This window comes from Phascolarctos cinereus, unplaced genomic scaffold (genome assembly GCF_003287225.1).
Source record: "Phascolarctos cinereus isolate Bilbo 61053 unplaced genomic scaffold, phaCin_HiC Scaffold_2;HRSCAF=192, whole genome shotgun sequence".
NCBI lineage: Eukaryota > Metazoa > Chordata > Mammalia > Diprotodontia > Phascolarctidae > Phascolarctos > Phascolarctos cinereus.
This window is the reverse complement of record NW_027555625.1, coordinates 223,195,579-223,209,346: the sequence shown is the minus strand read 5'-3', so window position 1 is coordinate 223,209,346 and position 13,768 is coordinate 223,195,579. Positions and strand designations below refer to the sequence as shown.

At 45.0% G+C, this 13,768-nt stretch overlaps 1 protein-coding gene across 2 annotated transcripts in view; it reads right to left on the bottom strand.

Annotated features, from left to right (window-relative positions):
- Positions 1–390: 390 nt before the first annotated feature.
- DNMT3A (DNA methyltransferase 3 alpha) overlaps positions 391–13,768 on the bottom strand; it is a 154,503-nt gene continuing 141,125 nt past the window's right edge. For both annotated transcript variants that reach the window (XM_020983946.2, XM_020983945.2), the window contains 3 exons: positions 11,236–11,305; positions 10,274–10,392; positions 391–8,450 (listed from right to left, as the gene is read on the bottom strand). In XM_020983946.2, coding sequence (XP_020839605.1) covers positions 8,309–8,450; positions 10,274–10,392; positions 11,236–11,305 — 331 coding nt within the window. In that variant the 3' untranslated portion in view covers positions 391–8,308. The remainder of the gene's footprint in view (positions 8,451–10,273; positions 10,393–11,235; positions 11,306–13,768) is intronic.

The window sequence follows — 13,768 nt, the reverse complement described above, 5'->3', positions numbered from 1 at the left end:
AATGAGTGCAATAAAGATGGGCTGGTCACACGCCAAGAGTGAAGTCTCCTCTGGTACCCCTGTAATGGGAGAAGAAATGGAGGAAGGCACTCAGTATTTTGGATGAGCCCACTGCAATGAACTTATGGGAAAGGAATTACATAAGATGGGCTAGAATGGATGACTCAGGCTCTACAGAGCTGGAGGGTAACACTTACCCAAACAATAACACTGGCCTATTGGCGTTTAGAGGTGAAAGGGAAATTGGACGTGAGGTGAACAGGAAGTGTGTCAATTTGTATCATGTACATAGGCCAAGAGGCCAATGGGAGCTTGTGGCAGGGGGCTGGGGTAGGGGAACCAACTACATCCAAGAAGGAGCCGCAAGACAAAAGGACGTTATTCCGGTGATTTTCGGTTTTTCTTTTTGCACAAAAACAGTCCATTTATTCAAGTGTTCTCCAGCACAAGTACATTAGAAAGGATCTTTATTATACTCTTCTGGGCACCAAAAAATGGGATGAAGGCGGAACTGACAGACTTTCTACATCTGCTGTACGCATTGACCTCTTTAATTATTTCATATACAGCTATGTCACGAGCATCACTTACACAGAGATACAACAGAACACCAGGGGAGGGCCGAGGGCCAGGGACTGCTCCCGCCAACCACCCACCCACCTACCCGCGGGGTCCTCTCACTCATGCCCTCTCCCTGTGATGTCGCAGAATCAGACTGAGAAATGTACACTATTTATTGTCAATAAATAGAGAAGCGACCTGAAACGAAATAGAACAAAAATAAAATAATGGAAGGATGCTGAAACCAGAACAGAAAGGGAAAAGGTGGCGGGGGGGGGGGTTTGTTTGTTTTTGTTTTTTTCAAAATAGGGAACTTATAGAAAAACAAAATTCGGGGTTGGGATGGGGGGAGAAACGACATAGTCTGGGAAAAACAAAAGTCCTGCATTTAGCTGCATGGAATGTGGAATCAAGCACTCTGCCCCTGGGGCCAAAGCCAGATCTCTGTAACAGTAAGAGTTTTGTTGTTGTTGTTTAAACCAAATCCTCTACAGAGTTTATTCTTCCGTATGAATACGTGATTTCCCACAAATAGGTAAGCACCCGCTACTTCAATGCCTCAGCTAAAACACATGAAATCGCTCATTTAGTTTTCAAGTACAAAGTTAAAATGCCTTTTTAATAATAATATATCAGAGTAAAATAATAGTCTCTTTTAAACTCCACTACAAGAAAACAAAACAAACAGTCATTGTCCAGACAGCAGACTTAATTTAACAATATATATTTTTAATAAAATGTGTTTTTTTTGTTTTTTTGTTTTTTTTTAGCACCTTGTTGATTCACCTACTCCCGCTGTGTCTTCTAAGGAATTTAGGCATTTCTTTCCCTCTTTCATTTTGTTGACATCTAGGGCTGTTCAACAAAATTGTTTTACAAAATGAATTGTGACATGTTTCCAATTTCCCTGTTCATCTCCCCAGGTTTGGGGCTGGAGACCACTTGATCTGGTATTAGGTAAAGCTACCCCCCTCCAATCTGGGCTGATCCGAGGTGAGAATTTCCAGTTACTGGAGTCAACAGGGACTTGCCCATTCCTACTGGCCTCCATTTTTGGGGAGGGTTTGGGGAGACACAAATTGGCAAATCACAGATGCTAGTCATGGGACCTTCCCTGACCCCACTGCCTCTGAACTGCCCATTCCTCCCTGCCCCAAAACTCCACTTTTTTGGGGCCACAGCTAAGCAAGAGGCCACCAGAGGCCAACCTTAGTTGGCATTTCTGAAAAACAGGTGCAAGGGAATGAGTAGACTCTCTCCCTTCCCTTTCATCCCCATCCTTCCTTTACCAAAATGTAAAGATTTAAGAGCTGGTGCTTAGGGCAGTGGGGTTGATCCTTTGTGCTATGTATCCTTTAGCTGTCTCTCCCCTTCCAGATACCCCTGGGGTTGACCACCTACCATGGTCACCTAGAACAGTTGGGTGGCTGGAATTCTCACCCAACCGGCCCTGATGAATCCACAGTCTCAGTAGGGAATGAGAAAATGGGAAGCCCCCTCCCTGATAACCTTCTCTGTCCTACTTGGTACTGGAGAAAGGACCTGGGTTCCTCCCTGGTTATGTAACCCAAGGGGTCCCCATTACCCCATTTATTTGCTGAACAAGGGCAGTACCTGCTAGTCATTTAGATTAATGTCTCCACCATACCAGAGGACTCCTGACAACAAGGTCAAACGACTGATCCGCCAGGACCAAAGCACCAGGTTGGGGTAGGAACAGAGATCCTCCCAGACAAAGTCCTGGGGGAAAGCAGGCTTGCTGTCTCAGGCCAGCTTTGCCTGTGGAAGTCTCTGGTGTGTGATTTATTCTGTTCATTTCAGAATATTTTCAAGACCCAAAAATGCTTCCCTCCCCCCACCCCCAAAATAATATCCAAGATGTCTCAGTACCACTGCCCCAATGCGGGCCAGGGCCCGACCCTACACTAGCTCCAGGGGGTTCCTGGGAAGGCTTCTGAAAACAGCTCTTGAGAGACCCCAGCCCCAAACAAAGCTCAGCACCAGGTATAACAGTGACAGGAATTCTTAAAAACTGCATCCAAAATCAACTTTTATACATATACACATATATATATATATAGAATCTCATATAGTTAACTACTTATCTAAGATATGAAAACTAATGATTGCAGTGTTCCTGTAAGAACGTTCCCCAATGGCTCAGCTGAAATGCCTCCTTCTTTTGCTCCCAATTGTAGTTCCCAGACTGTCTTCTTAGCCCAGGTTGTATTTCTATCTAGGGTTCCTCCCCACTAGCGAACTCTAGATCGTCTTACTACTAGATAAGTAAGAAAAGATGAGAGCTGGCTGCTCCATATGGGAGGTGCCTTTGAAGGCTTGAGGGGAAGAAGCAGTACCTTCCCAATGGGATCTACCTAGGCCCAAGCACATAACCCAGGCCAATTTAATGTGCCCCCCAAAGTCTCAAGACTCTGCCAAGTCACAAATGAACACCTGCTCTTTTGGTGCCAGAAACTATGCTTGGGAGCCCACCTCATGAGCAACTTTGCTTTCCAATGGGATGTTCAGCTGCAAAAAAAAAAAAAAAAGAAAGAAAGAAAAAAGAAAAAAAGAAAAGAAAGAAAAAGAAAAAGAAAAAAGAAAAAGGCATTTGCTTTCAGGTATAAGGAGATCAGAAGTGGCAACTCGGCACCCCTATTCCATTTCGTTTTTTTTTTTAGAGGGGCTGGATCCAGAAACTTGGATCTGCCTATTGGTTTACCCCCACTACCACACATAGGTCATCTATTTCCCTCGCTCACCCTGACCCTACCCGAGGGTTTAATACCAGCTAACGTAAAGCCCCATGGATTCTCAGCAGCAGTCCAATAAAGACTAACTTCCTCATTTGCTCTTTACCTCAGTCAACAGCTGCATTCTTTGGCACTGTGCCCTACCAAGCACTGGCAGGGTGGCTGGTCTGTCCCCTGAAGTCCTCATTTCTACAACATTGACAGATGTGGCATCATGGAAGTGACAGAAATGGTAGGAACAACTTCTGAGTTGAATCCTGTCCCCTCCCTTTCTGTGGTTCCTACAAACCACTGTTACCCTTACAACCCAGCTTCCCCCATAAATAAGGCAGCTGGGAGTGATCCCTACCCTCTGCTGAACTTATAGAGCCCCCTATGAACTTATGGAGCTTCATCCCCCTACTTCAAGGCACTCACCCTCTCCTCTGGAAGGTACTTAAGTTACCTACCACCTGCAACCATGAAACACAGCAACCCAAAGGAGTCTCCAAATGCCTCAAGGAAGTGACTTCTTACAGAAGGCTCCCAGACAGGCACCTTGACAGACAATGTCAAGGCTTAGCACGTTCAACCTATTTGGTCACAAGTCCCTCTATCCTGATGCTTCAGGTCAATTATGGACCCATGAGCCATTTGGGCCTGCCTCTGCTCTGATCTGACTGGAAGCAGCAGGTTTGTGCAAAAAGCTCCCAAAGTCACTTGGCCCAGTACTCTACCCAGCCAGATCCAGGACTGGCCCAAATGCATCCAGAGTTCATGCTTTTATCCTGCCAGGCAGGGGGATGTTTCCCATTAGAACATTCTGCTCTCTAGGTTCTCATGGCATAGGAAGGTTAGCCACTCAAAACCAACCCCCCAAGACAGTCACAGTCACAACCCCTCCCTCCAAGACTTCTCTTATAAACGGCCATCATCTAGAAAGCGCTGGCCTCGTCACAAGAATAGACCAAAAGGTAGGGTGAGGTCCTCTCCCCTGGAGGGGCTAGGGAATCCAAAATCAACCCTCTCTAGAGCAGAATGCATTCTAGGACCACATCCTCATAGAAGAATCTCCAGGCTGGGATATGGGGCCAAGACTGTCCCCAAACCTAAAAGCCTAGCCCATAGGATGATGGGATAGCATGCTTGGTTGGAGGGCTACCAAGGTTTTTAATACCAATATCACTGGGAAGGGCATAAGGCTTGGCTAATATGAGCTTAGCCCAAGTCCACCCAGATCATTTTTTAAAAATTCAACATTTGTAAGCACAAGTCTGGGAAACGGACTAGACTGTATTGTATGAAGAGCAAGGAAGAGGCTTTGGTGCTGAGGAGCAGAGGATTAGTGAGCAGGAGTTGGGAGGGCCCTGCTGGCATAAAGCTGGGCACAGCATGAAGGGAAACGGTGAAAAGACACTGGGGACTGGGAAGACCTTGGAAACAAGTGTCGGCTATGAGGGGAGGGAGCACCTTGGACTACTCAAGAGCAGCCCACCTCCTCCACTAGCCACTCTTAGAGTGGTGCTGGTGGCCTCCCAAACCAGGGTGGGATGGGGTAGGGAAGTGAAGCCCAGCTGGATAAAGAAGGGAAGTAAAGGGGAGCACCACAGAGAACAGGAAACCCAACGCCAAACTCATCTCCAGTGGAAAACCAGTCATGATCCAAAAGGAGAAAACATCCAATCACAATGCTATCCCTAGACTTAGAGGAATGGGAAGCTTAGATGCCAATTTAAACAGAAGTTGGCTTTAGACTATTGGGGAACCAAGTCCTAGACAGCCCAAATAACAGCAGGAGTCTTGGGACATTGGCCTGGATGGACACCGGCTCTGGTGGTTCAAGGCCTGCCTCAGGCATCTATCTTCCCCACCACCCAGTTGCTCTTCCTGTATTGGCCCAAGGCTCACTTTCCTATTTCTAATTCCTCCGAGAAGTTCCTTAGGCTAAGGTAGAAAGCCAAGAAAGATGGATAAGGAGGTTGACTTGGGTTGCACCTTGGAATCAGATGTTGGCATCCAGGGTTTGCTAGCTCAGGACCTTCCCATACTTCATGGGAGGTATTAAAGACAAGCGCAGGCTATCATTTGGATGGGGGTGTCTCTTAGCTAAAATGTCAGCTGATCCAATCTCTCCCCTACCACCTGTAGCACCTTGGGAACTCAACAGCTCCTGGATGGCATGGAGAGCCCCCCCTCACAAAAAAGGTTAACTGCATTCAAGGGGATAGCAGGGTCGAGGTAAGTGGTTGTATGGGACTCTACTCCATGAAATATTGGATCTTGGGGAAAGGTTATGTCTGTGTGTATATAACAGTGCAGCTGTAACTGTGTAGAAGTATGTTTGTATGTAAGAGATAGATTGATTTGTATGGGGCTATCTATGCCTGTGGCAAGGAAAGAGAAGGGTAGAGAGGCTTAGCAAGAGTAAGTCATCTGCCCCCTCTCCCCCACTGCATTATATTTCATATATATGTCCCTATCTATGTATTTATATAGTGCCTATCACCAGAGGTCCTATCCTTCTGGGGATGGTAATATGGGACCTTGAACTTTAGAGAGCGCCTCCTATCTCTGCAGGTCCCAGGAGGCTCCATCCCCCCTCCCATTATAAAATATATATCTCTATATGCCACATATCTACACCCCATCTATGGAGGCAGGCATCTGCCCATTGGCTCATACCCTGGAGCCACTGAGTGTTTGTTTCCTCTTCCTACTGCCCAGGCTGGGCCACCGGCACCCTGTCTGCAAAAGTAGGAAGTGGGTCAAGTCTCTGGAACCAGGACTTGAAGTGTGGCTGACTCGAGGTAAAAACAAAACAAAGCAAAACAAAAAAACAAACCCCAAAAAGATGACAAAAGAGCACAGCCATCATCAGACCAAGTACTAGGAGGGGTAGAGGAGGAACCACACATACAATTCACATCACATTTAAAAGGAAAGAGACTGCCCCTGTCCTTCCTCCCTCCAACTCTAGATATTCCTTAGACTTGAGAAGAACAAAGGGGAAGCTGAAGGAGGAGAGGAGCGACGGAACTCCAGAAGGCAGACTTTCAGGGACTGTTGAGCTGCCAAATTAGCGCTGTACAAAGGAGAGTATAGGCCTGGCCTGAGAGGAGGGGTGGGGGAGCCAGGATTCCTAGGAACCTGGGCACTGAAGCCACTGAAAAAAGAAAAAAAAGCACCCTGTTTTCCCCACCCTGCTCCCTGCACCTTGGTGTTTAACCTAAAGGGAGGAGGGAGGGTAGTATTGGGCTTATTTTTTCCCAAAGGAAAAAAAAATTTAAACAAACAGAATCAGAAGCATAACAACAATTATAATAAACCAAATCATCAGCCTCCCAGTATAAAACTGTAGCCTATGATTGGAGATGACCAAAAACATCACTCCCCCTGGGGTCAGGGGCTGCCTTGTGCAGGGAAGGGGCAGATGGTAGCAGGACAGGGAGGAGGTGGTTTCTCATAAAAGAACACACAAAAGGCGACTTAGACAGAAAAGCACCAGTACTTTTTGTATGTTTTTTTATTTCCTCCAGGATGGGGTTTTAGCTGTACATATCCCCAAACTCTGGATGGTTTCTGTACCCCTCCATGAGATATCCTCTGGAATCAGTGGAATGACTCAAGTAGGGGAACTGGGAACCTAGCCCTCCTTTGCCCCTGCCATCCAGCCCAGGGAGTTTTCCTTTTGGGAAATTAAAAAAAAAAATTATTGCATGACTCAGGAAAGGTTGTCTCCTGTTAGGGTGTCTCACTGTCCTTAACACCCTCAAACTTAATCTCTTCCCTACCCCTTTCGGCAGGGAGAAATGGGACATGGGGGATTATGTCCTAACCCCCTTTCTTTACCATTTAAAAAATTAAAAGAACATAAAGTAATTTTTTAAAAAGAAAAAAACCATCTCTCCCTTTTCTCCATCCTTGGTTAAAACCCTTTGCACATAAGGCAACATGGAAGGTGATGTTTTTACTCATCTCGCTGTTGAAAAGCACCATTATGAAGTTGGGTTGTACAGTAGTAACAGTACCTTTTTATATATAGATATATATCTTGTATCTATCATATATATATATATAAACTGTAAACAAGAGGTAACAGCGGCTTCTACAAACTGATTTTCTTCAAGGTTTCCTGTGTGGTAGGCACCTGAAATACTGTATAAAAGTGTATTGTGTGGGTGTTTTCATCTTCCCTGTTGCTAGTTGGGTTTCACTTTGCGTCACCAGGAATGGTGCTGGTAAAATCCCACTCAGTGGCTGGAGGTGACCTTGGCTGCCGCCGACCGCCCGAGTGTCTCCCTAGTTTTCTGTTCCTGCTTGTGCTCCTAATCTAATCAGACCCAAGCCAAAAAAAAAAAAAAAAAAACAAAAACAAAAAACAAACAAAAAACCCCAAACCCAAAAACAAAAAAAAACTCAAAACAAAACAAAACCCCCCAAAATATATATATATACACATTATATATATATATATGATAGATTTCTATAGCATATTTCTTTCCCCCCCTCCCCCTTCTTATCTCTCCTCTGCATGGTAGAGTTGCTGTTTTTATTTTGTTGAATATCTTTTTTTTTTTTTGCTGTAGTTCCCTGTTTTCCTACTCCTCCTCTTACAGCATTAAAAAAAAATTATAAACCCTCTTATTTCAGTCACAGCGAGAAGCCAAAACCGAGACAAACAGAAAACCCCTCTGGAAAGAGTGGAAAACTAAATGTTTGACCCAAATAATAATAATAATATTAATAATAATAATAATAAAGAGGGGAGGGGAAGCTTGGTTTTGTTTTTTAAATAGGATCAAAGTTTAACATTGAAAAATCAGGAGATGACGTCCAACCCTTTTGCTCGGCGATGCCTTGTGGATGTTTTCGCATCTGTGATGGTTTTTGTGTTTTGTTTGTTTGTTTGAAATTCCTTTTTTTCACTTCCGGGTGCTGATACTTCTCTCCATCCTCTCATTCTTGGTGGTTTTGCTTTGATTAGATGTCACTATCCCAGTTCACTTCCATGTCCCTTACACACAGGCAAAATATTCCTTCAAGGGGGCGAAGAGGTGGCGGATCACAGGAACGCTCCATGACCGGCCTAGCAGTCTTTGCCTTGCCAAACGGCTCATGTTGGAGACATCCGTGTAATGGACTGGGAAGCCAAAGACCCTAGAGGAAGATATTGGCAAAAAGGGTAGGAAGGGGTGAACCTGGATGTCCCTTCTTTCAATCCTACACAGCTCAGCAAATCTGTAATTGGAATACATGCCACAGTTTTTGAGGACTGTGTGAACAGAAGGTATATGAAACACTTTGGGAAACACTACTTAACACACACACACACACACACACACACACACACACACACACACACACACACACACACATCCATCTCTGTTAAGCAGGAGCCAGTCAGCCAGCCTGCAGTTTTAATTTAATTTCTGAAAATGTTGGTCTGGGCTGACCAAAGCTATTGTTTCTCAAGTTCCCAAAGTTAACTTTTTAAATTATACTGGTGAGTTTTTCATTACCATCACCATCTGTGAAAAATCATAAAAATGACACCATTACTCATGACAAATCTTGTGGATTTGACCCCTAAGGGAGGCAGTGTGGTGGAAGAGAAGGAACACTGGCTTTGAGGCCAGGGCACCTGCATTTGAAGCCAGTCTCTGTCCCTTTCTACTTGCTCAAGGGACCCTTGCCTATCAGAGTTGCTCAGTTTCCTCATTTGTAAAATGAAGAGGTTGAACAAGGTGATTTCTAAGGTCCCTTATAAATATATCTTATACATCTAATAACTTACAAGTCTATGATTGATCAATTAAGCACCTGCTAGGCTAGGCAGCTGGGGATGCAAATAAAAGAATGAAATAATTTTGACTCTGAAAGATCTTACAAATCCTGTGATCAAATGAACTTGATTAAACCAAAACAAATTACTGGGTGGCTCTGATAATAAGATCACAAACTGAGGCAGCTAGGTGGTGCAGTGGATAGAGCACCGGCCCTTGAGTCAGGAGGACCTGAGTTCAGATCTGGTCTCAGACACATGATACTCACTAGCTGTGTGACCTTGGGCAAGTCACTTAACCCCAATTGCCCTCAACCCCCCCACAAAAAAGGAAGAATAAGATCACAAACCTAAAACTGGGAGTGACTTTAGAGGTCATAGTCCAAATCCCTCGTGGTTAAGAGGAGGAAATTCAAGGCCCACAGTGTCAGTTAGCCAGTCAATAAACATGTTAAATACATTCTGTATTCCAGGCACTGTGCTAAGCGCTAGAGACTTGCCCAAAGTCACACAGACAGTAGTCAAGGCAGGATTTGAACCCAGATCCACTTGGCTCCAAAGCCCTTTCTGCTATATCACTGTCTCTCTTAGGTGACAGATTTATGGGATTTGGATTAGTAATAGCATTATTTTCATAGTAATGCATATTGGGATATTTCCCCCTGTACTTTTCCCTCCCTTAAAGAAATCTAAGATTCTGAAATCTTACCTTGCTCTAGGACAGGAGTGGGGAACCTTTGGCCTCAAGGACACACGTGGCCTTCTAGGTCCTTGGGTGCAGCCTCTCGACTGAGTCCAAGTTTTACAGAACAAATCTTTTTATTAAGGGGATTTGTTCAGTAAAGTTTGGATTCGGTTAAAGGGCAGCACATGAGGACCTAGAGGGCCGCATGTGGCCTTGAGGCCACAGGCTCCCCACTCCTGTTCTCAGATTTCCCAATAAAGCTCACTTTGCTCCTGAGGGTCCATATTTATGTTCCGATAGCTAAGTCCATACTTAGAAAAGAGTGTGACAGCATGAACCCTAATTACCTCCCTACATGTTTCTTGGAAATCTCAGCTTTGCCAGTGCCTAGGCCAGTCCTGTTGGCTCACAAGAGCCAGAACATTTTCTGAATTCTGATACCCCGACGCAGCTCACATACCACCCCCCTCCAAAGGAAATCTGACTAAAGGGGGAGGCGAAGAGGGACGGTACCTCTCCATTTCAGTGCACCACAAGATGTCCTCTTTCTCATTCATGAAGACTGGAAAATGCTGGTCTTTGCCCTGCTTGATGGAATTTGACCTAGTTGTAATGGTCCTCACTTTGCTGAACTAGAAAAAATCAAGAAGAGAAGAGGTGTGAGTATCATGGCCTGACTGCCATGCTCTGGGCCTACTGAGGTCTGGCCTGGTGTCCTCTGGGCAGGAAAACAGGTTCACTTAGTCAGGCTGATTCCAATGATGAGGCCCCAACTGCAGGACTGAGCAGAGACCTTGACTGGACCTGTGCCTAGATACCCCTCTCCCTGCCTTTCCCACCCTTCTGTGCTGGCCTTGATCTCTTAGTCTAGCTCAGTTAGCTCCTAGTTTTAGTTTCTCTTGTTCCCCTTCCAGACAAATAGGTCTGGTCTCCAATGTGTTAACTCGAAGGACAAAGAAGGGCACTGCTTTCTGCCCCAGGCACAAAGATGCTCAAAGTATCTCAAACCAAAAGTTCTTTAAATGTTTGGAAATGCTGACTCCAATAACAAATTCTCAGCAAAAGTGCTTCATGCAGCTTCTGGTGACCTTGGAACCTGAGCATCACCTGGGAGGCTGGCCTTGCACAGAGAGCAGATGAAGCTCTGGCCAGGAAGCCTTGACAAGTACTAGATGCCCTCTCTGGAGGCAGAGGGAAAGAATAACAATGAAACAGGCTATTCCTGGCCATAAATGTAGAGACAGGGAGAGCAGAGCATGTGGCTGGACCTTGGCTGGTCCCAGGCACCTCACCCATCATTCCATTTTCCAGGCTGGTGGGAACACTTACAGAGCAGATGTGCTATGGCCCTTCTACCTTCCTGCTCCAGGACACCTTTCCTTCTTCCCCAAAGCTGGTGGTTTTCTAAAACACCATTCTACCTCCCTGCTCAGTCCAGGCTTGCCAGGAGGGAAAACGGAGGCTTGGTCCCTCACCTTTGCTATCCTGCCATGCTCCAAACACTCCTGAAGCTCCAGCTTATCATTCACGGTAGATGCCAATGGCCTGGGAGACAGAAAAGCAAGTCAACAGGGAGGAAGCCTTGGACACAGCCACTTGACGCACAGACTCCGTCAGCCAGCCCCCTGACTCACGACACTGACAATACACACTAAACAGTCACACAGTTGCACAAATCCACTGAAGGTTTGTGCTAAGACTTATGTAGAGAAACTCACACTCCCCCATCTGCATGCTGGCAGATGGGGCCCTGTGAAAGCTAAATACAGGGATTTAAAAATGTACTTCCCCAAGTTAAAAAAAAATACTGACTTTAGGGTGCCTGTTTTAAGTTAATGAAATGAGTTGAAAATTTAAATAAGATTGTTTCAAAGTAGATCTTTACACATGCATTCACAATCCTGTGAATCCATACACCAAATATATGTCCAACACCCACATTCTTACTCTCTTTTGTGTGTATTTGCTCAGTTTTTGCACTGGCATACAAGGACTAAGACAGAATGGATCCACCTGGTCCTCATTATTCCAGATTGTCTACAGAGTTCTTTTTCTAGTAAGTAATAGGTGCTTAATAAATCATACTAACTGATTCCAGGCCTTAGGTTAGGGCCCCACAGAGAGTGGAACAGACACCCTAGGCTGGCTTATTCCCTTGTGCGCTGAAGAGCTGGAGTAGGCCACATTCTTCTAAGATCTCTGGGTAAAGAAAACAGTCCTGAAAACTTGGACTTCAATAATACGATTCTGGGTAGTGTGGTAGAAAGATCCCTGAACTGTAGGTTCTAATCCTTGACTTGCTTTTGGTCTCAGGCAAGTCTTTTGGCTTGCTTCTCTGTGCCTCAGTTTCCTTATCTATAAAACATAGCAAGTTAGATAAGTCCTTCAGGTCCCATCTAGCTGATGTTGCAGGATCAAACATCTAGTCCAGACACCTAAGAAGCCATGATACAATGCCAAAGATAATGGAAATGAAAAGAACGCATCCAAAGAAAATCCTTGAAGCATTGTAACTACCAGTCTTTGTCCAGAGAGAATAGATGACGCCTCTTTTTTTGGTGGGGGCAAACATAGTCACTGCCCAACTTGGGCTCTGGCTTTTTTGGTCACATACATGGGAGAGTATGATGGGGGTTTGGGGGTGATAGGGTAGGTAGGTTCGTGGGTGGAGGTAGAGAAGGGGCAGCCTTATACCCTGGCTCTCTATTTTTTTTTTTAAACTAGACCCGTGATTTCACCTACTACAGTGAAGTGACAGGGGCAGGGAGGGAACACACATGCAAAATATTTGTTCCGTACATATAAGCCAACCACATGTAAGTTTATACAGACTTCACAAATACACATGCAAAAACCCTCCACAAACTGAGTAGGTATAGGAACACACACACACACACACACACACACACACCACACACACACACACACACACAGCAACCCCGTCACTTCATTGCCATGTGCTCTAGCAAGTCACTGTTGTAGAAGACTGGGAAAGGAGGTAGGAGGGAGAAAAGCTCACAATAAGGTTGACAGAGCTTGTGTGGCCTTCAAAAGATAAAAGTTACAGCACACTAGTTTGGGGGACCCCCTCCCAATCAAGGCCTATATGAATATTTGGCACAGGATTGAGATCGACCCAATTTCCTTACAGGCCCCTCCTGGTTGGGAGAAAATTCAGGGCAAGAACAAACATTTCCCAAAAGGTGTGGTGAGAGGTAGGTAGGGAAGGTGGACAAGTTGGAGAAAGAGATCCATCCTTTTTTCTCTTGTGAATTGCGAATCCCAGCAGGTGTGGCTTCCCCCACCCCCCAGGGAGGCATCAAAATATCTTTTTACATCTTGCTCAGGAGAAAGAAAAAGACTTGCTTGGCAATGAAACTGAAAGTGCTTTTCGTTCTAGACCACAAATTATCTTCATCTGTGCAAACACAAGTTTTTTAAATCCTTCACAAAACTGGTCTCGGGCTGCCAAGGAGGTGAAACCTTATTGGATTAAAGCAGAATTCTTTCAAGTAACAAGGTGCTAATTGTTCACAACTGGCCCTAACCCCTGCTAGGCACCTATGTTGTAGTAGTAGTAGTAGTAGTAGTAGTAGTAGTAGTAGCAGCAGCAGCAGCAGCAGTAATAGAGTAGTAGTAGTAGTAGTAGTAGCAGTAATAGTAATAGTAGAAATAATAGTAATAGAAGAAGAATGAATAGTAATAAAAACAACTATCTGTGATACCTGGGGCAAGACATCTATACATGTTGGGCCTTAGTTTCTTTATCTATGAGGAGCTTGGATTAGATGCCTCTGAGGTCTTTGTCAGCCCTAGGTCTGTGATTCTCTGAACCAAGGAAAGGCAGTGCCATGCAGTAACTAGAGGGCCAGCCTTGAAGTCAGGAGTCAAGGTTAAGGCACTTGACCTCTTGGTGTTCCAGGCAAATCTTTTAATGTAGTAGAATATGTTGTATTTGGAGTTAGAAGACTGACTGGGGAATCGAATTTCAGTTCTGCTCTTTATTAC